Source organism: Sus scrofa, chromosome 1 (genome assembly GCF_000003025.6).
Source record: "Sus scrofa isolate TJ Tabasco breed Duroc chromosome 1, Sscrofa11.1, whole genome shotgun sequence".
NCBI lineage: Eukaryota > Metazoa > Chordata > Mammalia > Artiodactyla > Suidae > Sus > Sus scrofa.
In genome coordinates, this window is record NC_010443.5 from 57,599,234 (window position 1) to 57,624,429 (window position 25,196).

General features: G+C 47.2%; 1 protein-coding gene across 7 annotated transcripts in view; it reads left to right on the forward strand.

Annotated features, from left to right (window-relative positions):
- Positions 1-25,196, forward strand: part of ANKRD6 (ankyrin repeat domain 6) — a 210,316-nt gene that overhangs the window by 161,287 nt on the left and 23,833 nt on the right. For 4 of the 7 annotated variants that reach the window (XM_021089991.1, XM_021090003.1, XM_021089994.1 and 1 more), the window contains exons 3-7: positions 8,190-8,288; positions 16,391-16,489; positions 19,271-19,369; positions 23,247-23,345; positions 24,714-24,812. In XM_021089991.1, coding sequence (XP_020945650.1) covers positions 8,190-8,288; positions 16,391-16,489; positions 19,271-19,369; positions 23,247-23,345; positions 24,714-24,812 — 495 coding nt within the window. Of the gene's footprint in view, positions 1-6,412; positions 6,432-8,189; positions 8,289-10,596; positions 10,945-16,390; positions 16,490-19,270; positions 19,370-23,246; positions 23,346-24,713; positions 24,813-25,196 lie in introns of those variants that run through there. The other 3 variants (XM_021089984.1, XM_021089998.1, XM_021089988.1) reach the window with 2 other exon arrangements.

The following is a 25,196-nucleotide window of genomic DNA, read 5'->3' on the forward strand; positions in this document are numbered from 1 at the left end:
CCACTCAAGCACCTCAGGAGAGGAGGCATTTGAGGCTGCTGTTGGAACAGGAGTCTCGAGGTCTGCCTTGGGTCGCTCAGCTGCTCTCTCACTGCCTCTGGGGAGTCCTGGGAGGGTTGCCTTGACCTGCGGGGCCTCTTCTGTTGCCCTCTTGCTGTGTGCAGTGGTGTTCAGTGGTGGGGAAGGTAGGCCCTCTTTCCCCAGCTCCACCCAGAGGCCTATTCAGCACCTGGGTGTTCACACAGCAAATCCTCTGCATTCCCTATCCCAGTGGACTGTTTGTGCAGTTTGTCCTCTGTTGCCTTAGCAGTCAGCACTGAAAATGTAAGCCTCGGAGTTCCCTTGTGGCACAGCAGGTTGAGAATCTAGTGGTGTCACTGTAGCAGCCTGGGTCATTGCTATGGCGAGGGTTGGCTCCCTGGTCTGGGAATGTTCATATGCTGAGGGTGCAGCCAAAAAGGGAGGGAGGAAAGGAAAAAGAGGAAGGGGAGCCTCAAGCTGCACAGCTGGCTATTTTATAATCCAGATTAATGTGTTGGTAACACCCCCTAAAGCCATGTATTTGATAGGCCCAAACCATACTCAGGAGAGATTACAATGTCACAGCACAGGCAGGTGTCAGCATTTTAAAATCCTCCCTTAAATACCTATATCTTTCCTGAATTTCGGAGTGCATTGGAGGATCACTGGTTTCCAGGCCAGAAATTGGCCTGTTGTAAGACTTTCAAAGTGCTGGCACCTAATCCATGAGATTAGCTCTGAGATTGTTATAAAATGAGGAAGCTGGAGAGGAAAAGAGCTTTAGAAGCTGTTGAATTGCCCACTTGGGCCTCTGCTCAGATGCCAGTGCAGATGGTCTGTTGGTAGATTCTCTATTAGTTTTCTTCTTTCTCTTTCTTACTTTTAAGCTATGACTTCGGTTTCAGAAAATAAATGAAGCCAGGGATTTGTTTGGAGACTGAAAATTCTTTCTGAGCAGGCCTCCTGGTTTGTTTCCAGTGAGAATTGGCTGTTGTTGTGTTTGAGTTGTTATAAACCAAGGATATAAACTAAAATGGGTGAGTAGGTGGCAACTGTGCCTGGTCTCCTTATAGCCTGTGTTTCCATCAAATAGAGCCATGTATAAAGATTATACACCATGAGCAAGTGAAATTTATTCCAAGTATGCAAAGCTGATTGTATATCAATCAGTATAATCCCGTATCAATAGATGTCTTAGTCTGCCCAGGCTGCCATGGCCTGGATGGCTTAAACAGCAAGCATTTATTTCTCACAATTCTAGAGGCTAGGAAGTCCAAGATAAAGGTGCTAGTAGACTTGGTTCCTGGTGAGGAGGAACCTGGCCACAGATAGCCTCCTTCCATCGTGGACTATTATTTAGCCTTAAAAAGGAATGGGGGCATTCCTGATGGTGGCTCGGTAGGTTAAGAACCTGACTAGTATCCATGAGGATATGGGTTTGATCCCTGGCCTTGCTTAGTGGGTTAAGTATCTGGCATTGCCACAGCTGAAGCATAGGTCACAGATGCAGCTCGGGTCTGGCGTTGCTGTGGCTGTGGTGTAGGCCAGCAGCTGCAACTCCGATTCGACCCTAGCTTGGGAATTTCCATATGCTGCAGGTGCGGCCATAAAAAGAAAAGAAAAAAAAATGGAATTCTGAGACATGCTACAATATGGATGAACCTTGAAAACATTATGCCAAGTGAAATGAAAGACACTAAAGGACAAATATTGCATGATTCTACTTAAATGAGGCACCTAGAATAGGCAAATTTAGAAACGAAAAGTAGGACAGAGGTTAGCCAGGGCTGGAGAAGGGGAGCATTACTGTTTAATGGATACGGATACAGAGTTTTGTTTGGGATAAGTAAAGGTGATAGAATTCAGAGCTCCCATTGTGGCTCAGTGGGTTATAAACCTGACATTGTGTCTGAGAGGACGCAGGTTTGATCCCTGGCCTCACTCAGTGGGTTATTAACCCGACATCATGTCTGTGAGGATGCGGGTTTGACCCCTGGCCTCACCCAGGGGATGAAAAGATCCGGCATTGCCGTAAGTTGCAGCTTGGTTCCCAGATGTGGCTTGGTTGCTATGTTGCCTTTGTGTAGGCCTGCAGCTCTGATTTGACCTCTAGTCTGGGAACTTACATATGTTGCAGGTCAGCCCTAAGAAAGAAAGGAAGGAAGGAAGGAAGGAAAAGAAAAAGTTCTGGAACTGAATAATGGTGATTGTTCCACAGCATTGTGAATATACTTAATGCCAGGCACTGAGTTATACACTAAAAAGTGGTTAAAATGATAAATTTTACGTATATTTTACCATAATAAAAAATTTTAATTCACCAAAGAAGCATCAAACTTAAATAGTCTACCATAGAAAATATTAAAAGTGGGATTAAAGATGCAACATTTTAAAAAGTGCTAAGGCCAAATTTCACAGCCCTGTTGTGTATTTTAACAAAAACCCAAATCCAGTATTATTTAAACTGTTGTAAAGCATAAAACAAAACAGAGAGCTGGATTTGTGTTATGAAACCATTGCAACCATAATACCAAAACCAGGTGAATGTAAGTGTGAGAGAGAGAGATAGTACAAGAACTAGAGACTGATCTCATGTATGAATTAGAAACAAAAATTTTTAATAACCTTACTTAAGAGGATACAGCATTTATCAGAATAGTACAATGTGACCAATAGAGTTTGATGCAGGAATGCAAGGATGGTTCCATAATTCATTATACCAACAAATTAAAAGGAAAAAAACCATGTGATTATATTAACAGTCGTGAAAAGGCAGTGATTCCTAATTTAAAAAATCAGGAAATAAGAGAGGACAGTTCTTACCTCCCAACCATAGTTTACTAGGCGTTGAGCCACCATGCTTTGCTCTGTTACTATGTCAGCCTATTGAAAATGTAGTCTGAGCTACCTGTGAGGAGCATGGAGGCCCTTAACTGATACCTTCCAACCTGGGAATAGATATACCATAGGAACTGAGGGGATTCTTGACAGCCAATTAAGTTGCTTGAGATATTTTGGTCATTCTTGTTGGTGGACCTTTCTAGAAGCATGCCCAACCCTGACGGTTTGTGCATCATCTCAAAAGGAATTTTCTTATTAATTAAGCCATTATATTTGAATAATTGAGCCCTAACCATACACATTTTATTTTTTTGTCTTTTTAGGCCTGCACCCAAGGCATATGGAGGTTCCCAGCTGTAGCTGCCGGCCTATGCCAGAGCCACAGCAACGCCAGATCCAAGTCGAGTCTGTGACCTACACCATAGCTCATGGCAACACTGGATACTTAGCCCACTAAATGAGGACAGGGATTGAACCCACAACCTCATGGTTCGTAGTTGGATTCATTTCTGCTCCCCCTAACTGTACATATTTTAAATCACCTCTCCAAATTATTTATGATTTCAGTCCCTCCCCAAGGTAAGACTTAGAGCATTACAAAGCTTTTTGGCACAGAAAACCAGCCCTTTTAAAAGGAAGGACTGTTATCTTATAGGACAATCCCAGTACCCCTGCCCATGTGTGACTGGACTGTTGACCCCCAGTGCAAGAATTTTATATCTGCCCCCATTACATTTTGTCTTGTTAAAATTAGCCTGTTCTTCTCAGCTGAGATTGTCTTGGGTCTTGATTTCTGTCGTCCAAAGACTTTACTCCCCTTGGTGCTTCTTGTCACCTGCAGTCTGATTAAGATGTGATGTGCCACTCATCCAAGTAGACAGGTAGACGAAATATATTTCCGAAATGGAAAGAAAGTTCTGAAGGCTTTTTAAACTATAATTTTTTAATGTAAAGTTTTCTTTTCTCACTTTTATCCATGGTGCTTCTTCTTTGCCCATTTTTCCCTGAATGTCTTCATAACTTTATTTTCTTTGAATCATAAGCCTGACAAGGACTATGAAGTTTTGGACCCAAATCCACACCATTACAAACAATTGCAGCTCCAGAGCTACTGTGCGTTAAGGGGACCCTGGGAACACCTGAGAAAGTTTGTGGGGAATCTCCTACAATTTAAAATCTAAATGACAGACCAAGTGGCCAGGATTCCAGCTATCATTTATTTGGCCACAAATAAGATTTGAGCTCTTGAAAATCCTTGTCCCTCTGGTAACTTTACTATCCTCGTCCAAATTAAACTCTCAAAGACCCTTTTCCACCCGAATATTATGTTGTTTCTAAAATATGTGCCACTCTAACTTTACTAATGTTACAACTTTCTTCCTACCTCTGTCTCATTTCCTTAATGCTACAGGTGATATAGACAAACTTTACTCATCTCAACCAAAACTGCATCCTTGTCTGTTGTTTTTCTCATGGTCTGAAGAAAGGACACACTGTCATTGTGAAAGTATGGCACTCGTTCAGGTTATACCAAAATTCTTCCTGTTAAACCGTTTCCTCTCATGTGGGTCACATCTCTGCAGCTGCCCTTCTTGTTACAACCCCGAGTTAAGATGGTTAGATTGTTTTTTATTTCTTCTAGCTAATGAGTCTCAGTTCCTTTGGCCTCTTCTTGCCCCGTGTGTCTGTGTGAACTTGAGCAGAAGCATATCACTTTGTTCTAGGCATAGCTAAGCACTGGGCCCTTTCTTCTCACTTCTCTACTCCAAGGGCGGGGACCAGGGGTCATTTGAGAACCTCAAGCCACAGGAACAAGCTTGGAAAGACTCTTTCTTCATACAGACTCCCAAGTGCCTGGGAGTTCTAAGCCATGGCCCTGGTCACTCATTCCTCCAGCCAGGACCTGGAGGTTGGGACACAGCTCCTCTCTCCTGCTTCAGTGTCTCTGATGCTCTGAGAAATGAGAAGACCTCTCCATGGGGCTCGGTCTCTTCTGAGAGAGGTCTCTCCAATATAAACATCTCAGCCAGCCTGGAGCGGCCAGTAAGAAGGGTTAAATACCACATCTGAACATGGGGAGGAACGAGACCCCTCCACTTCCTTTCAAGGTGTACTTTAAGCTGGTTACCTTTGACTGGGCTTCCTTGTCTACCTCAGTGGTGGGAGAGCCTTAGCCCAACAGGAGACCTCCTCCTGGCAGGTTCCCTGACAGAGCCCCGGCCCCTCCAGCTGGGCGTAAGCCTCTCCCAAGAAAGTAGCACGGGCTTCTCATTCTGAGTGCCTTTTATGACTAAGTTCCAGGTCACCGGCTGGAATGGGAGTTGCTCTGATGTTCCCAGGCAGCATCCCATAGGAAATTGGACCCCACATCAGCCCAGAGTCAACTTGCCTCCAGTCGTTCACAGAGTCACAATCCCGCCCTCTCAGAGGTCACGGCCTAGTTGGAAGGAGGCTCAAAGCAGACTTGGTGGTTTCCTGAGGGGAGCTGAAGTGCAGAGACACCCTGGGAACATTTCTTCTTGGAGAACTGAAGGTGCAGTTTGAAAAAGGGTAGGTGTTCCCAGTAGAGGAGGCCCTTCCAGAGAGACGTGGACACTCAGACCCTTGGTCTGTATCTCAAAAGTGGAAGTGGCTCAGCGGGTCAGACCCAGGTGATCCGAGATCCAGCTCTTTGCTCATCTCTGTGCGGTGGAAGATGCCTCGCTGGTCCCTAAGGCCAAGGTGTGGGAGTGTCATGGAGGGAAGGCAGCAGTTGGGGTGTCTTTGGGGTGTGGGCTGAGAGCCTTCAGAGGGAAGGGAAACCCATGATGGTTGGTGGATGTTACTCATCCTATTTCAAGCCTTCGGGGTGGATAGTGGAGACTGTTCCTCTTTCACAGACAAGAAAACGGGCTTAGGAGAGTGTCCTGCACAAAATCCCACAGGAGGTCTTAGTCAGAGCTGGGATGTGGACTAGGCTTGTCGGGCTCCGGTGCCTCTGGCCTTTCCTTTCTCCATAGAGGGGACTCTCTGCTGACCATGGATTATGAAGGTGCCTTCTGTCCAAGGCCAGCTTCTCAGTAACTTCCAGATTCTGAAGTGCCCTCCTGGATGTAACTTGGTTTGAACCACATCAGTGTTTCCTTCTCCTGCCCTCTTGATTGTTTTGTGTCTCGTGGGCAAACCCTTCACCTCCTTGGGGCTCAGCTTCCAGCAGAACTATCTGGTTGCTGACAGGGAGGTTCCTCAGGCTCCCCTGACCCGACACCCAGTTACTCCTCAGCCTGTGGCCTCCTTCCCAGCTTCTCTTTGGGCAGCGCCTCTGATCACGGTCTGCACTTTCCAGCTGCTCGGAAACCCTTGTTCCCACCCTCCTGTCAGCCTTCCTCAAGCACGCGTGTTTTTCTCCTTGCAAACGTGATGGGCTTCTCCGTGTTTCAGAATGCCCTAGAAACTTCGTGAAGGTCACGCATCTGATGTCCTGGACAAGGACACAGGACAGCTGGAGCCCGGGAACCAGGCCCAGTCAGTGGAACCAGGCTGTTTAGCTCCGTCTGATCAGCTGTGGACATTTTGTCTGAGGAATCAAGGTTAAGTATCGCGCTGAGCACAATCTCCAGCCGGGGAAGGTCATGCCTTCGTCTCATCTCAGATGTTGCCTTTTTATGAGGGCTTTTTATAGCCCACTTTCTTGGGAGAAACTTTTTTCTTAATTAAGAATTCTAATTTTAAAGTGAGCTGTGACCTCTTTCCAGAATCATTCTGATGCTTTGATTGCATTTCATGGGTTGAAATTAAGATCCTTTATTGTCTGTCTCTGTTTTCTTCCAAGGCTAGTTACCCGTGGCAAACTGACACCTTATCGACATCATACACGGGTTTATCCTGCTAGGATATCAGTAAAGATCTTTGGGAAGTTTTAGTAAGATGCGAAAAAGGACTGGGGCCATGTGAGACCCGTATTCCTCCAGAAGTGTTTCAGCACAGAGTGTGGGCCGCGGTTGTGTGCTGTTTGGAGCAGTTTTTCACAATAAACTCGAGGGATAAAACAAAGGGAACATAATGTCTCCTTCAGAAGGTGGAGAATTCGGAGTTTGGCAAGGTTAATTCTCCAGACAGAAGCTGGTTTACATTGAAGAGTGTTATTCTTGGTGTCACCCTCAGTGTCACACGCGGGAGCCTGCTTGCAGGGAACAGTTGTCTCTGTCTCTGTGACCCAAAACAGTGCTGATAAGCCTACTCAGGTGCATGGGAGATGTGCACACGCTTGTATTCTGCAACCCCTAGGAACAACCTGGCACCCATCAGTGGGAAAATGAACGATATGCCCATATTTTTTAAAAACTCAAAAATATAATTTTGGACCAGGAGTTCAACTGTGGCACACTGGGACGGGTGGCATCTCTGCAGCGCTAGGACGCAGGTTTGATCCCTGGCCTGAACAGTGGGTTAAAAGGATCCGGTGATGCCGCAGCTGTGGCATAGATCACAACAGAGGCTTGGATCTGATCCCTGGCCCAGGAACTCCATATGCTTCAGGGCAGCAAAGAAAAAAAAAGGAAAATTTAAAAAAAAATTTTTTTAAATAAAAATGTTGGACCAAAAAAATGCCAAACGTTATTGTACAGTTTATTGCCACTTATCTGAGGTTTGAAGACAAGCAATGTTTTTCTATTGTGAATGGCTATAAATATATAATAAAGTGTAATAAAAGGCAGAGGAATGACAAATAGCAAGTTCGAGTGGTTGCTTCAGTGTTGGATAGAAATGAGATCTGGGAGGAGTTTTCAAGGAATGGCTATGGCTTCTCTAATTTTCTCTTGAAGTGATTGATGGGTAATATGTACTTTTAAAAATACCCTTAATATTTTTGAATCATTGAGCTCTTAAGTTTAAATTTTGTTTTTCAAATAAGGAGAACCTGTTCCAGTGGTTTGCCCAGCAGTTTCAGTTTGAGGAATTACTAACCACAGCTCTGGGGCTGATTAGTCTGACCTTTGTTTCTTTCCCACCTCCTGCCCCGTCAGATTCAACGCGGCCACCTGACCATCCCTGACTATCCAGTGCGGAAATAAGAGAAGACACAAACCCCCTCAAACTTTCCCATTTCCTAATGGGATGAGTAGAAATTAAATCTGCACATTTCGAGCGTATTTTGTTATTGATCACAATGCCAATAGCCACGTTTAACCGAGACAGACTTGAGTCCTGGGTAAATCTGTAGGAATCTCCTGCCAGACCAAGGGGGAGTAGGTAGTGCCACTGTGCAGACCTTGCTCTAGACCCCCACCCCCAGGGAAGTGTTGTGACGTCTTGGTCTAAAATCAGTGTTTGCTCTGTGTCCACAGCATGGCCGGACCGCCCTGCATCTCGCTGCCAATAAGGGCCATCTCTCTGTGGTCCAGATCTTGCTGAAGGCTGGCTGTGACCTTGATGTCCAGGATGATGTGAGTAGAAGCCATCATTCTATCAGGGGATGGTTATTAAGGGGGCTTGTATGCCTAGAATCCCACAGGGTGTAACTAGCTATGGGGAGGAGGGGCAGAAGTTGATGCTTTCCAGAATATTTTAGCATATCTTGGTGGGAAGAACTTCCTCTTGACCTGCTCTGGGACCAAGTTCAATTCTAAGAGTGTGAACTAGTTTTCGTGTCATGGTTCTTATCTTGTATTATTGTTTCCTATCTAGTATTATTCAAGTGCAGAGCCTCCAAGGGCATTTTGTCTGTGTCCTGTCTCAGTATGAAGGAGCACACATGCACACACACACACACACACACAAGTGACTGTGGGTAAGTGACTTGCTGAAAATATGTCATTGATCAAGCAAGAAACAATGGGGCTTAAAAACGGTTTTTTCCTTATCTTGCTTTCTCTTACTCAGTGTACATTTAGTTAAAAAAGACCTATTTGAAGAAAAGAACAGGGCACTGATCTCATGTAGTCGGAGAAAAAGGAAGCCTCCAGAAAGAGTTTACTCTTTCTATGCCATGATTAAGACTCATTCTTTGAGTTAGTCAAATTATCTAGCAAGAGATTCCAGTTGGGTCTTTGCGGTCAAGTGTCCATTCCAGAGTAAATCAGCAGTGGCTGGCATGGGGTCATATAGTACATAGGGTGGCCCAGTTGGGTGTTGGGGAGGGTGGATTCTCTAAGAACAGGATGTAGAAAAGATTATGTAAATTTTCTTCCACTGAGCTATTAGGAAAGGGTCCTCATGATAATGTGATTGGAAATCATTTTCGGAAACTTTCTAATTCTGTTTCTAACACTAATTTGAGAAGTTGGACTCTGGGAAGCAAGAACTTTTGTGAGGAACACAGAATTTTGGAGAGTTTATACTCATAACCCCTTCCAGATTCACTTTAATTACTGTGGTTCAGAGTGTTGCCAAATTTCAGATCCTCAGATGTGCTAGAGTGTGGGTTACTAAAGTGCTTCTAGTTTTCTTTGGGTCTCTCTGTAATGTCCTAAAATTTGGCAAACACATGAATGAGAAGGACAGCATTGACAAAGAAATAACTAAATATGTCATTGTTTTATACATGGGCAGAAGGCTATCTGTGTCATTCATAAATTTCTGGTTATATTTGGAATCTGTTGGCTCATCAAGGATTTTTTTTTTTCCCCAAAAGATGCTGATTTAGCTTTAAGCTGTTGATTTCTACCTTGGGGTCAGAATACTTTTTTCTTTCCTTGCTGCAGCCACCATAACACACCTGATTATGTTTTATCCTTGAGTGACCAAAAGTACAGGGAGAGAGAAGAGATTTTGACCACAGGAAAGGTAGGGCCTTGAGTTGCTGGTGGAGATATGCTGGGATGCATCTGGTCTTCTCTGCAATGGTGAAAGCCCTGTGGCAAGGCTGCAATGCCAGGCTCGCTAACCCATCCCAACCCAGCACTTCTGCCTCAGGTCCTGAGCTCTGCATATCACTGTGTTCTCCCAAAGCAGAAGCCATGTTGGCTTTCTAGGACTAGATGAGAAGTAGCACGGTCAGGAGTTCTCACAGGGTAGCCCGAGGGGAACATGTCAGCAGAAGGAAAGCCAGCTCTACTTTTAGAGAGGAACACTGTCTTCCATGTACTGGAATTATGTATTTTTTTGCATCTTTCCCTTGCTTTACACCATGTGTACATTGCTTCTCCCAGACAGCTTAAAACAAAACAGACACAGAGCAACAAAGCAGTGTAAAAACAGGTGGGAACGGGGAAGATAGAATTGACCTTTACCTGTTGTGATGTAATGCATTTTCCAGAATATGGTTCATATGTGTCTTCTATACATTACTAGGCCTGTTGATCAGCCTTGAAACTCATGCAGGAATTGGAGGAAGAAAACCCTTTATGGGTCTTCTTGAAAGAAGCTTGGAAAAAGTATTGGGGAAAAGAAATCATTTCAGAAGTTACCTGTCTGGGGAGTTCCCGTTATGGCAAAGCAGAAATGAATCCAACTAGCAACCATGGGGACGCTGGTTTGAGCCCTGGCCTTGCTCAGTGGGTTAAGGATCCAGCGTTGCCGTGAGCTCTGGTGTAGGTCACAGGCACGGCTTGGATCTGGCATTGCTGTGACTGTGGTGTAGGCTGGCAGCTGCAGCTCCGATTTGACCCCTAGCCTGGGAACTTCCATATGCCATGGGTGTGGTCCTAAAAAGCAAAAAGCAAAAAAAAAAAAAAGTTACCTCTTTGGGGTGATGGGTTGCAGTAGAAAATGTTGATGTTATAAGGAATTTACTCCTAACTTCATGTTCTACAGATACTGTTCTTTATGTCACGGTAAAGACTGAGAATTAGTTGAAGAATGACCTCCAGTGCCCTGGAGTGGGATTATTATGAATTTGAACCTGTGGAAACCAGTTCTTTAGTATATGCAACTCCAGGGGCAAGTTCCCTCTTGCTTCCGGCCAACCCTGTCAACCCTGTCAACTCTCATTGGAGCTCTAATGCCATCTCTGATTGGTCAATGAGCAATCACACAGACCCCACCTCAGAAATAGTCCAGGACCCCATGGCCATGGTAAAAGCCACGAAGGAAGAAAAAAATAAGAAAAACCAGAGAAGAAAGGCTAGGAAGAACCCTAGAAGATCAGAGAGAGAAAAAGAGGTCAGCAATTGCTTTGTGCACTTGCCCTGTCTTGAGCCTCCTTGCAGTATGTCTGCCTGTGCCACCTGCAGGGCTTCCTCCTGAAGAGGTTCGTGTGCTACCCTCGCATGACTCAGGGCTTCCTCCACAAGCTTGGCTTTGGAATCTGCCCACACTGTGCTCACTCTTTTTCACCATGTAGGAGAGTCCACTAAAATATTTCAGAACAAAGATTTAGACCTCAGAGGTTGCAAACCTCTTAAAATGCCAAGGTAGGGAGTTCCTGTCATGGTTAACGAATCCGACTAGGAACCATGAGGTTGCGGGTTCGGTCCCTGCCCTTGCTCAGTGGGTTGAGGATCTGGCGCTGCCGTGAGCTGTAGTGTAGGTTGCAGACACGACTCAGATCCTGCGTTGCTGTGGCTCTGGTGTAGGCTGGTGGCTACAGCTCCGATTGGACCTCTAGCCTGGGAACCTCCATATGCTACAGGAGCAGCCCTAGAAAAGACAAAAAAAAAAAAAAAAAAAAAAAGCCAAAGTAAGAAACACTGATGTCTTAGAGAAATGGAGAGCTGGTTGTGCACTTTGCTAACAGTCAGTTTGCAGTCACTTTAGAACATGACCTGCGTGTTCCGAATCCAAGTGCCAAACTGCAGAGTTGCTGGCTCTTCAAGTTTTCAGCTGCAGCCTTTTCCTTCTGCTTCTTTGAAGTTAACCACGCAACAAAGACTTCTCAGGTGCCTCTACTGGCCGAGGCAGTGTGTTAAAGCACTTAGCTTGATGACACCATGAAGAGGCAGCCCCATTCCACTGAGGCACCTGATCTTTCTTAAGGCCTGTCTTAAGGGTAATTGACCTCACAGGTTGGAAACAGCTTGGGGTGAGTGGGAAAAGCCTTGACAAACTTCAGTTCTGGCCCATCCATGCTACCCTGAATTAGCTGGTTTTCCTAGGCTAGGCACAAACTACACTGGGCTTTAGTTTTTTAATCAATAAAATGAGAGAATTAGATGCCTTGGCCCTTGGAGCGTAGTAGAGGGGCAATAAACACTCGTTGAATAAGTAATGAATAAGGAGTTCTACCATGGCTCAGCAGAAACGAATCCTACTAGTATCCATGAGGATGCAGGTTCAATCCCTGGCCTCTCTCAGTGGGTGCCATACTTTTCCCAGCTTTTCTCCTCCCAAAGTTTCAGAATTTTATGGTTGATATTTCAATCATATAGAAATAAAAATTAGGAGTTCCCGTCGTGGCGCAGTGGTTAACGAATCCGACTAGGAACCATGAGGTTGCGGGTTCGATCCCTGCCCTTGCTCAGTGGGTTAACGATCTGGCGTTGCCATGAGCTGTGGTGTAGGTTGCAGACACGGCTCGGATCCTGCGTTGCTGTGGCTCTGGCGTAGGCCGGCCACAGCCCGATTAGACCCCTAGCCTGGGAACCTCCATATGCCACAGGAGCAGCCCAAGAAATAGCAAAAAGACAAAAAAAAAAAAGAAAATTATGTCAAAGTTGCTGCCTAGGTCTGAAAATAAATATGTAATGATGACACATTTTGGTTCTTTTCTGTATCATATTTCAAAGGCAAAATATTTCCAAAGTTTTAGTTTTATAGGAGGAAGGGTTGGTTTGCAGGTAATTGGCCCTGTTTCAGTTGAGGGTCTCAGGTGTTTGCTTGGTTGTGTCTGGGAAGAGTAGCTCTCAGCTGGCCTGAGGTGGCCCATAGCTCACGTATTTCATTCTCTCGGCCTTTCATGCTCCCCTTGGTAACTTCAGGGTGGCTGGGTTTTATGCCCCAGAGAAAGTGTCTCACCCAGAGCCCCACCACGTGGCCTGAGCATAGGTAACAGTCCCACTCAGGGACCACTTGGGGGTGGGGAAAGGCTGGCTTTGTCCTTCACAGCCGTGTTTAACCCACACACAAGGCAAAGTCTCAGGCTTTGAGCAGGTCTGTGACTGAGGCGTGGGAAGAGGGAGGGGATGCTATAGCCTGGAGACGAGGGGGTGCAGGGAAAGGGGACACATGAGTCACCTGTGCCAGGTGGCTAAGGACGCTGGTGTTCTCACCACAGCTTCATGCAGTCTTGAGTTTTGCCCATCCATAGGAAACTTTACTTTTAAAAGGGCTGAACCAGAAGTTCGATTTAGCTTCCTGCACTGAGCTAGAGTTTCACAAAGGAAAGTTATCTCCAGGGAAACAAATACAGGAGATTTATGCTAAAAGCAAGTAATAAATAACGGTGACATTGTAGCCCTAAAGCTGTCTCAGCTCATGACTTCGTGGCAGCTTGTGAAACACGATGAAGTGTTTGACCTAAAGTCAGGCTTGGGTTAGACTGTGCGATGACTTACCGGCAAGAGTGTTGGACACGACCCACTCTTTATGCAGAGCATGGACAGACTGCTAATGAATGGTTGTGCAAAAAAGTTCTGATCAGGCCAAGGCGGGCTAGTTAGAGTGCCGGCAGTTTGTGGGACTATTAGAAGGCCGCTACCCATCAGAAACCTGACCAAGTTGGTATTTACCATGAACAAGTGGGCTGCAGTCTCACTCTTGTTGCTGAGAACAGGACATTGTCTTTCTCATCAGATCAGTAACAAAAAATTGCACTTGAGGAGTTCCTGGTGTGGCGCAGTGGGTTAGTGATCTGGCTTGTTTCTGTGGTGTTGCCAGTTCCATCCTGGGCCCAGCGCAGTGGTTAAGAATCCAGCATTGCTGCAGCTGCAGTGTAGGCTCTGATTCAATCCCTGGTCTGGGAACTTTCATATTCTGTGGGTGCAGGAAAAAAAAATTGCACTTGAAGTCCATTTTGGGAAAATTCATCACCGTGCTGATAGAGAAGCAGGCGGTCTTAGAAATTCTTACAGAAGTTAAAACTTTTGGGCCATTTTTCATGATTACTTGTTTGAAGAGGATGTGTAATGGCTTTGCACACCTTGCGATCCAGAGGCCATGTTCTTCTTTTGACTTCATGGCACACAGAAAGTGTCCTTTTTTTTTTTTTGGCCACAGCATGCAGCAGCCTAATGTGGGGTCTCAGTTCCCAGACCAGGGATTGAACCGAGGCCACATCAGTGAAAGCACCAAGTCCCAACTGCTAGACCACAGGAACTCCCAGAAAGTGTCCTCTTTGAGTAAGGGGTCTGGGGAAGGTGGACAAGAAGAAATGCAAGTCTAAACCTGATTTATAATGGGAATAAACACAGGATGTAGGATGCTGCCAGGAGGGTTGGTGAAGGTATGCTGTGGATGGTGGGTGGAATCATGTAATGCGGCTGGAGGTCCTGACCCCATCTCTGCAGAAACGCTATAGATGCTATAAAGAACAGTGAGAAAAGGTTCTGAGATGCAGACAGCCACATGGTATGCACAGCTTAGACTTTTATTTATTTTTGTTTGTTTGTTTTTGTTTTTTTGTTTTGTTTTGTTTTTTGTCTTTTTGCCATTTCTTGGGCCACTCCCGCGGCATATGGAGGTTCCCAGGCTAGGGGTCGAATCACAGCTATAGCCGCTGGCCTACGCCAGAGCCACAGCAGCGCGGGATCTGAGCCGAGTCTGCGACCTACACCACAGCTCACGGCAACGCCGGATCGTTAACCCACTGAGCAAGGGCAGGGATCGAACCTACAACCTCATGGTTCCTAGTCAGATTCGTTAACCACTGCGCCACCACAGGAACTCCTGTACAGCTTAGACTTTTAATAAATGGAATAAAGTTAGAGAGTATTTCAATGTATAAGGAAGAAAATAAAGATCATTGCCCCTCATGCATTTTTATTTTCTTTTTCCTTGCTTTTTTTTTTTTTTTTTGCTTTTTGGGGCCTCACCCGTGGCATATGAAAGTTCCCAGGCTAGGGGTCGAATCTGAGCTGTAGCTGCTGGCCTACGCCACAGCCATAGCAATTCGGGATCCAGGCCGCATCTGTGACCTACACCACAGCTCATGGCAATCCCGGATCTTAACCCACTGAGCGAGGCAAGGGATTGAACCTGCATCCTCATGGATCCTAGTTGGATTCATTAACTGCTGAGCCACAAAGGGGACTTCCAACCTCATGAACTTTTAAAAGGAGATTTAAAAAGAAATTTTAAGAATGTGAATTTGGTTTTTAAATGAGATTAAGTGTGTTTGTTTTTCTCATGATAAAATAAACATAACATAAAATTAACCATTTTAACCATTTTTAAGTGTATATTTTGTGGCATGAAGTACATTCACGGTGTTATGCCACCATCACTGCCATCCATCTCCAGAACTTTTTTTTTGGATTAAGTGCTTTTAAAGTGCATTGTCATTTGTTACAGATTCCAGGGAGGCTAGTAAGTATAATCAGCATTTGATTAAGGCTGTTTATAGGTAACAGGGCATCCCTCTTTAAAAAAATCTCCATGTTTTCTGTCTTTTAATCCTCTTTCCTCTTGGGTTAAGGACTAGAGGTGCCCTGGGGTAGGTCCTTTGCCCCCCAGTGCTCCACAAAGAAACTCTTTATGCACAACTCTTGCCAACCAAATCTTAGACCCCAAGAAGGGAAGGGAGGGGCTTTGGGGCTCATCCATCCCCTCCTTTCACAGGTAAAGAACCTGAGGCCCAGCAAGGTGACAGATGTCTCCCAAGGCCAACACACAGCTCCTGACCCCTTTCCCCAGGCCCCTGCTTTCCCACCAGGAATTTCCCACACTGTTCACCCATTTCCCCTTTAAGCCTGCACCCCAGGACGGACTTGATTTCCTGAGAGCCTGCGGAGATGAGATGTGCTCTCAGAGACTTCAAAACTCTCTCTCATTACAGACTGGACCCTTTTATGTCTAGGATTTTTGTCCTTTTCTCAACTGCAAAGGGAAAATCAAGTTCCCTTCTGTACCCTGATGGAGAAAGAGAAGGTTGGCAATCCCAGGAATCTGATCACAGAGAAGGGTTGAAAAGCAGCATAATTCAGTGAGGATGCTGTCACGAAACATCAGAAGAGGCTTCTGAGAAATGTGCCGTGATAGCTGGAGTTGCTGGTGCTCTCAGATGACATAGTGTAACCCTAGGTCATGAGACCTATTCTTGAGTACTGCTAGCTGTCAGAACTGGCGAGTGAGTCCTCTGACCCCAGGGACCAGAAGGACTCAGCAGGGAGGAAGAATTCCAGGCTTTGCAGGTTCCACTGCACAGCACACCCACACTGCTCCACAGATGTGACAGTCACCTGCCGTCCCCTGGGTGGTGATGAAGGCTGACCCTCGTTCTGAGGTCAGCTCTGTGGCCCAGGGCTGTTCTGAGTTGGCTTAGGCTTCCCACTAAGTGGATGACCACAGTCCCTCTTCCTGGCATGCACTGTCTACTAACTAGACCACACAGCTCACCTCAGCCGCCCCATGGTGATGGGGAGAGTCTCTGCGTCCAATGGGGGAGCGAGGGAGTGAGTGGCGGAGAGGGTGCTGGAAAGAGCTGAGCGCTGTCCCTGTCTCCGCCCACCTGCAGGGGGATCAGACCGCCTTGCACCGGGCCACGGTGGTGGGGAACACCGAGGTCATTGCGGCACTCATCCAGGAGGGCTGTGCTCTGGACCGGCAGGACAAGGTGAGGTGGGCCGTGGGACCCGTCAGCCTGAGGACTGGCTTTGGGAACACCTGAGCGTGAAATGTCATCATTCCTAAGTCTTGTCGCTCATGATTTAACGTGAGGAAGTCAGCCCAGAGTTCCTCTGAAAGAGTATCTGATATCCCAGCAAACTGGATTTTTAAAAATCCTTCCCTCTGTTTTTTGGCAGCACTGGGCCACCACGTAAATAAAAATGAAGAAAAAAAAGTCTAGAATCAATGACCCGTGGAGGCCTGGCTGGGGTTAGGGATGGGCCCCAGGCTTTCTCAGTTTCCTCATTTTATTAATGATAACTGAGTCAGTTAATTTATTTAAACTATATTGGAAGAAGAAAACTAGCAGAATCAATTCTTTAAAAAATCCCAATGACATATATTAATCCAGTGTTTTAAAATTGTCAAACAGTCTTAAAACATAGACCTTTGCAAATAAGTACAGTTTGGCCTCTGTCAACTTTTTGCTTTTTTTGGTCTCTTTCTAGGGCCGCATCCACAGCATATGAAGGTTCTCAGGCTAGGGGTAGACTATAATCGGAGCTGTAGCCGCCAGCCTACGCCAGAGCCACAGCAACATCATATCCGAGCCATGTCTGCGACCTACGCCACAACTCACAACAATGCCGGATCCTTAACCCACTGAGCAAGGCCAGGGATTGAACCCGCAACCTCATGGTTCCTAGCTGGATTGGTTAGCCACTGAGCCACAATGGGAACTCCAATCTGTCAACTTTTTAAAACAACTTGTTCTGATAAAATATACATAGAGAAAAGTGAACAACTAGTAAGTGTGCAACTCAGTTTCCACTGCCTGAGCACATCTGTGTGAGCCCCCAGATCAAGAAGCAGATCATTGGAGTTCCCGTTATAGTGCAGTGAGTTAAGACCCTGCACTGTCTCTGTGGTGGCTCGGGTGTGGCCAAAAAAGAAAAAAAAGGAGCAGCAGATCCTTACGGTCCCCAGAAGCTCCCCCCACCCCAGGTCCTCCTCCCTCCTCACTTTTCCTCTCTTCCTGCTTCAAGGCAGGGAAGCAGGTGGGATGTGCTTCCGGCAGCACACAGCCACCACCATTCCCAGCGCTGCACAATCCCTGGCCTCTGGTACCGTGCCTCGGAGACCCTTAACTTGCCCTGGGTGTCAGCAGTGTCAGGCCTCGTGTCTGGTGTGTTGAATGAATGACTAAGCCAGGGACTGAACCTGTGCTGCCACCACAGCTGCCCATCCTGGCATAGCCAGGAGGGTATTTCTGCCCCTCCTCGCCCAGCCTTCCCTTCCCCTCACCCCTGCCTTCGGGCCCCACCCCTCTCAATTCATTGCATTCAGTATTCTCTTGTTAATAGTAAGGTGAGCAAATACAAGAAGCTGTGTTTAAATGGTTGATTTTTTATTTAAAAGCCACTTTATTAGCCCTTGTTTCCCTTATTTGCAAATCACTGTCCTCAGTGCCTACTCATTTGTTTGTGGCCCTGAGGCTTTTGGATTAAACTGAGCAAGATTAAATTTGGGGAAAGAAAAAAAGCGGTAGAATCTACCTGGCTGCCCTTAGGCCCCTGGAACTGTTGCAGGAAGGGGGCCCCTTTGGGGCCCAAGAATGGCTTTATCTAACCCTCAGAAATGAATCGTCCAGGACATGTGCTGACAAAGCAAAAGACTGTTGGGAAGGGGTACTGGGGAGAGCAACAGGGTCAGGGAACCCAGGAGAACTGCTCTGCCACGTGGCTCAGTCTTAGGTTTCCTGAGAATCCAGGTTTTATGGGAGAGTTTCCAGGTTATCTCTAGCCAGTTGTCTTGCTCAGTCCATATTTAGTCTGACTCAAGGTCCTTTTGACAACACACCTACCTCTCAGCCAAAACCAGCACCAAGGATCCTGGGAGGTTGGCTGTCTCCTCCCTCCTACCGGCCCCTCCCCAGTCCTCCTGGTTAGTCTTCAGGGCAGCACCGTGTTCCTTTCAGGGCCTCCTGTTATGGGACAAGTCCTGCAAGCAGCTATTATAGTGCCTGGCCAAGGTGGACAGTTGCACTCAGTGGTCTCCTAATAGAACTTTTGAAGCTGGTCTTTTCATGTGCCTGATCTTCGCAGGGTTCTCTCTGGGGCCAAGAGCAGAGCATAGCTGCCCTCAGGGGTGATGGAGATAGGGAGGAGGAGAAGTCCTAATGTTACTTTTTGTTCAGTGTGAGCTGTGCATGGGTCCTGGATCTTATTTTATTTTTTTTCTTTTGGTCTTTTTGCCTTTTCTAGGGCCATACCCATGGCATGTGGAAGGGTCCCAGGCTAGGGGTCTAATCAGAGCTATAGCTGCCAGCCACAGCCTCAGCCACAACAATGCCAGATCCAAGCCGTGTCTTTGACCTACATCACTGCTCACAGCAACTCCGGATCCTTAACCCACTGAGCAAGGCTGGGGATCAAACCCGAAACCTCATGGTTCCTAGTTGGATTCGTTTCCTCTGCGCCACAATGGGAACTCCCCCTGAAGCCATTCTTAACCCAGGTTCCCAGAGAAACTTAAGCCCGAATGCCTTAAGGCATCCCTTGTACATCATCAATCTGTAATGCCTCTGGAATGGTACTTGTTACGTACCATTTCTGCGAGAATGGAGAAACCGGCCACTCAGATCATTTCCCAGCTTCTGTGGTTCAGGTGGGAAAACTGCAGCTGAGACAGGCACAGGGTGTGCCCTGAAATACCCTATGCTGTATGGGCTGCGATGAGGTGGATTAGGCCTCGAGTGATGTGCGTTCTCTCCCTGTGTGCTCCTCAGGATGGGAACACAGCCCTGCACGAAGCATCCTGGCATGGTTTCAGCCAGTCAGCCAAGCTACTCGTTAAAGCAGGAGCCAATGTGCTTGCCAAGAACAAGGTGAGGCCCAGCGGGTGCTAGATCCCCATGTCCATAGGTGAGGGCGGCCTCAGCCTTCCTTCCCCGAGGGAGCCTCCTCGCTGAGCAGAGCTAGGACTCTGGGCGTGGAACCCAATGGGGAGAGGAGAGCTTGGAGCTCCTTGATGAGTGAGGTCCACATGGGGAGAACCCAAGGCTCTCAGCCTCCTGTGAAGTGTCCAGCTCGCCCTGTTTCCCTGTGGGTCCATTAGAGTGTGGCTAGAGGACCTGTCCTGTGGGGACAGGGGAAGGAGAGCATCATCTCCTGTCCCTCGTCTTCCTCTGTCACCCCGCTGGCCTCTCCCCAACTCCTTCCATGCTCCTTATTAATGTGTCCCTGGGTTAGTTCAGAAGCTTCACAGTGGATTGACCAGTTGGTCTGGTCCCTTCTCCATCTTGCTCCTCCTCTGCCCTGAAACTTTTGGGAAAGATCATCAGCTTGTCACTGCCTCAGGCCTTCCCAGGGTGGCCTCAGCCTCTGCTGTTGTCGTCTGCTCTCTGGGTGGGTTTGGCATGGGCCTCCCACACCATCAGGTGGGCTCACTGCCCGTCCTCCCTTAGGGGGTCTCCTCTTCCTTTCTGCCTGTTGACCTCCAGCCCAGTTCCCCAGGGCAGCCTGCTTCTCCCCAGAAGCCCATCAGGTGGTTTTCAACTGTCCCTTGACTGCATGCAATTCTGCACTGTGTTTACTGGCGAAATGTTTCTCACGGTTCCCTCACGAGCTAAAAGCTTGAGGAAGGGCATGAGCCATGCATTGTAACATTTGCGTAGTGCCTGGCTCACACTGCCTGGCCGGCTAATGGCTCTCCATTTCTTTGAAGGGGTACATGGTCTGGAATGTGAGCTGGTAAGTTTCTGAGGAGGTGGTTCCCCGTTATTGGGTAAGGAAGCCCAAGCTGGGTGCCAGTAGAGTCTTTTGTAAGAGATGTGATTCATTGTGCCACGATTAGGACTATAAACTAGCCCAGGGGTGTCTATTTCCCTGGCCCCCATGGGGCCCCAAAAGTATTATGGGAGCCACGAGTTCTCTCTAGAAAAGCACAGGTGAGATGCCATCCCAGAAGAGGGACTTCCATTCCACACCAGCCACAGCCTTTGGGGAAGCCTTGAGAAGGTCCTTCTCTCTTTTAATTCTCCAGCTTTACTGCGATAAAGTCAACAGATAAGTTACATAAAAGTGTACAACATGACTTGATAACTCCCAGGGTTGGTGAACACATTGATCACCTCATATTTACCTTGTGTGTGGATACGAGAACGTAGAAGTTCTACAATTAGCAGATTTCAATTATACAAGACAGTGTTATCCACTATACTCTCCACGTTATATATCAGATCCTCAGGCCTTGTTTATCTTATAGCTCAAAGTTTGAACCCTTTTACCAACCTCTCTGTATTCTACCCCCTCCCCAGCTTTTGGTAGCCACTTTTGGTAGCCATTTTTCTATGAGTTCAACATTTTTTTCAGATTCTACATAGACGTGAGATCATGTAGTATTTATCTTTCTCTGTCCAACTTATTTCACTTAATGTATTGCCCCCTAGGTTTATCCATGTTGTCACAAAGGACAGAATTTCCTTCTTCTGAAAGGCTGGATAATATTCCATTGTCCAAGAAAGGTCCTTACTCATCAAGTATGGTAGCCCCTGTCTTAGAAATCAGTACTCATTACTCAGGGTGGTAAAAACACCTGCTATGTCTACCCACCTAGGTCACAGTCCTTTAATTTCAGGTTTTGACATTGCAGCCTTTTGTGTGACTTCTTTCACACTGCACAGTGGTTTTGAGAGTCTTCCATGTTGTTACATGTGTGATTAATTCATTCCTTTTTAGGGCTGGGTACTATTCCATTGTATAGACGTACCATATTCTGTATATTCTAACCCATGTTTTTTCATATTCTTCATTCAAATGCTTTTCAGCATAATTGATATCTTATTGACAAAGTAAATTTTGGTGTATTTCTACAGCCATCAGATTTCTTTTATTTCATTCATTTATTCAACACACATGTAGTGACTCCCATCAAGCCAGCACCTTTGAGACAGCCTTCTCTGTGTGCACCAAGAATGACACCAAGCCAAGCCCTGAGCCCTGCCACAGGGAGTGGAGTGTTTAGAACGGGGGAAGACCCTTCGTTTTGGAGGACTAAGCCAACAGTGGTTCTCTACCCTGCTGCACTTTAAAATCTCATGGGAAATTGTATTTATTTATTTATTTTTGCTATTTCCTGGGCCGCTCCCGCGGCATATGGAGGTTCCCAGGCTAGGGGTTGAATAGGAGCTGTAGCCACCCGCCTACGCCAGAGCCACAACAACGTGGGATCCGAGCCGTGTCTGCAACCTACACTGCAGCTCACGGCAACGCCGGATCTTTTAACCCACTGAGCAAGGGCAGGAACCAAACCCGAAACCTCATGGTTCCTAGTCGGATTCGTTAACCACTGCACCACGACAGGAACTCCTCATGGGAAATTTTAAACCCCACCCCCCCAAAAAAAGGGAAAAAAACCCAAACCTGCATGATGACCAGGCCCGTGGTGACCAGCTGTCCCAGTTTGCCCTAGATTTGAGGGGGAGGTCCTAGAATGCAGGCCTTTCATTGCCAATGCCTGAGCAGCCTGGGCCTCACCCTGTGGACCAGGTACCTCCCAGCTGCAGCTGCTCACGGGTCTGCTTAAAGGCTCCCCCAGGGGATTCCATCCTGCAGCCGAGGGTTGATAGCCATTGAGCTCACTAAATTCTCGGGTTTAGAACTCCTCCAGTTTCCTGGAGGGTAACAGTGAGGAAGAAAGACTCTGCCCAGGCCAGTCAGAGCTAAGGTTGTGAGATAAACTCATCCTTTTCAGAGGTGAGGAGTGTAAGCCAGCCTTGAGTGTGAGCAGACAGTGCTGTGTGATCCAGAGTAAGCCAGGTAAGGGAAAAGCTGCAGGCAAGCAAGCTGATAGCTCTGAGCCCACGACTGCCTGTAGGCCTGACCCGGCTTGCAGGCTCAGCAGGACAAACATTGCGCTGACACCAAATCGTGCCACCTGCTTTTCTTATTACTTTTCTAGGGGTTATCAGCAGCCTTGCAGGCCTTCTCCGCCATAGTTTCAAAAAGTGCCCTTCTTGTCATGAATTATTTCTGTAAGATTGCTGTGGATAGGATTCTGACCCTTGGTTGCCATTTTGACCTTGAAGGTAGAATCCAAAAGCAAGAGGGTCTCTATCTGTATGGGAAGTGACAGATGCAGTCGTATTGCCTGTTATGTGGGGACCTTGTCCACATCAGATTTTGATGTTTCAAGAAAAACACAAGATTCAAAAAAGGCATGCAAGTTAAATCTCTTACCTTTAGCCTGCAGTACAGGAAGTGGCCTGTTTTGCCTTCCTTACTCCATTGGTAGAGCAGCCACAGCTGTTACCATGTGGGGACAGGAAGGATGCCCTCATCACAAAGAGGAACAAAGCCGTGCATGTGCACAGCATCTTGCCATTGAGAAGATGCTCTCCTAGGCACTTGGAATCAGACTTCACAGCCTCGTCATGGAGGGGTCACGCTCCATTTCACAGGTAAGGAATTCAAGGCCCAGCTATTAAGAGCCTTACCCGGTAGCTTGCAACAAGGCTGTGGCAGAGCCAGTACTTGGAACCAAGGTTTCATGACAGATGTGACTCTTCTTCCTCTTTGGATTCCCAGTGAAATGTTCTTGCTCCTGAAGCCCCCCAGCTGGGACCACCAATCAGGAAACAGAATGTGAGCAATGGCTTTCTCCTGTGAGTCTTGCTGCCCTGCGAGGTCTGCCCCATGCAGGCCTGCGAGAAGCGTGGTGCTAATGTGTCCTCCCATCTCTCTGCCTCCCTCCCTCCCTCCCAGGCTGGGAACACGGCTCTGCACCTGGCCTGCCAGAACAGCCATGCCCAGAGCACACGCGTCCTCCTGCTGGGCGGGTCCCGTGCCGACCTCAAAAACAACGTGGGTGAACAAAACTGGCTTCTGTCATGCTCTCTTATGTCACGTCAGAAAATAGCCCTGAAAGAGTACTTGAGTGTTCACATGTAGAAGATAAAAATGTAAAAAGGGTTTGGGGACTCTCCATAAAGTATTCAATTTTTGCTAATTCCTAAGGGGCCCTTTAGAGGGACAAGAAGAGGACTCAACCCTCAAAAACACTGCTTTTCCCCCACTCTTGCCTCCTCACTCCTCAGCCTGGGTCTGGTTTATCATTTTGTACAGCATGTGTCTATCAGAGGAGTCTAGGATGAGTCTGATTGTCTCCACCCTCCGCCCACATCGAGTGGTGCCCTTCTTAGCCAATACTGGCTGAGGCTGCACGGGGGGTGCTCCTTGCCCAGCCTTGACAGATCTGTTACTAAGGTGTCCTTGGATGAGCGAGGGTCAGGAGTTCCTAGAGGTTTCTGACCTGAAAAGCCCCATGGGTATCCCTCCCCCCTGTGCACAAGCTGTGGTCTCGGCCCCGGGACTCAAGAATCCTACCAAAGCTTCTCTCAAAAATGGCCTTAGCTGGGACCCCCGGATGGGGGCAGATTCATCTACAGAACCAGAGTGCTCTCAACCTCGGCTTTGAGCTTGGCTGCTTCTTAGTCCAGGGGAGAAGGGTGTGCCAAGGGCCGCCATCTCCAGAGAGAGCGAGCGCTCGAATGGAGACGCCAGGGAAGCACCCCAAAACGTCACGGCATTGTCTTCAGTTTTGATGTCTCTCTGGGAGCGGTTTGGCCTATGCTGACTAAAGAACGTCCTGGTTCTGAGTTTTTCTGAATGCCCTTTTTTAATGCCCGGTGGTTGCTTCCTCAGCTCCCCAGAGTACATGGCTCCCTGTGAGATACTGGGGTCCTTCTGAAATGGGATGCACCTGAATTTTTTAGAGCAGGGGATCTTAAAATCCAGCAGCTCACTCTGCTTCCCTGTCCTTTCAGCCACAGTGGATCTGGGGTGGGAAAGCCTCATTTGCAAAGCAGTGCTGTTGTCTTGGTATATTCCAGAGCCTTTGGATTGGAGGAGAGGCTGGGGTCAGTGGAGTCTTAAGTGCCAGTTAAGCAGAGCCTGTCTTGGCTGTTGGCAAGGTCTCAAAGGTCTTGTGGAAGCAGACATTCAGCATATGAAACCTGAAGCAGTCTCCATGGTGCAAAAGAGCACGGCTGCGTACAGAAAAGGGCTGTGAGTCATGGAGTGAGCATCTTTGGTGAAGGAGATACTTGTAATTCAGGGCAATACTCTCCAAAGAATATATGCTAGTCTGCTGGCTTTTAAATGATGTTTTCCTTGTATTTCTCTGTGTTTTAACTGCTTGGACCATGCTTAGAGTCTGATTTCTGTCCACAGGCAGGCGACACCTGTTTGCACGTTGCCGCACGTTATAATCACTTGTCCATCATTAAGCTCCTCCTCAGTGCTTTCTGTTCTGTCCATGAAAAGAACCAGGTCAGTGCATGCGACCTCCCCGGGCCCCCTTCCCATGAGGCTAATTGGTAGGTGTGGCAGCCGAGGCTGCCGGGCACGGGGGCACGGGTAGTGCCAGCTTCCAGTTCTGGGACTTGGCTGGTGCTGGCCTTTGCAGGAATCACTGAGTTTCTGTGGCCCTGGCTTATCTGGCCTCCTGGAAAAAGCATGCCCTTACCATTCCCATGCCCAACACCACATTTGCATAGCAAAGTTGTCTGGAGATCTTGGGGCGGGTTTTGTTTTTAGTATGATTTTTATAAAGGAAGCCACAAGGAAGAGTGGCTTCATAAAGAAGCAAGAGAATTAAGTGTCTCGACTCCTGAGTTGTTCCTTACACTGCCACCTTTATGGGAGCTGATGGAG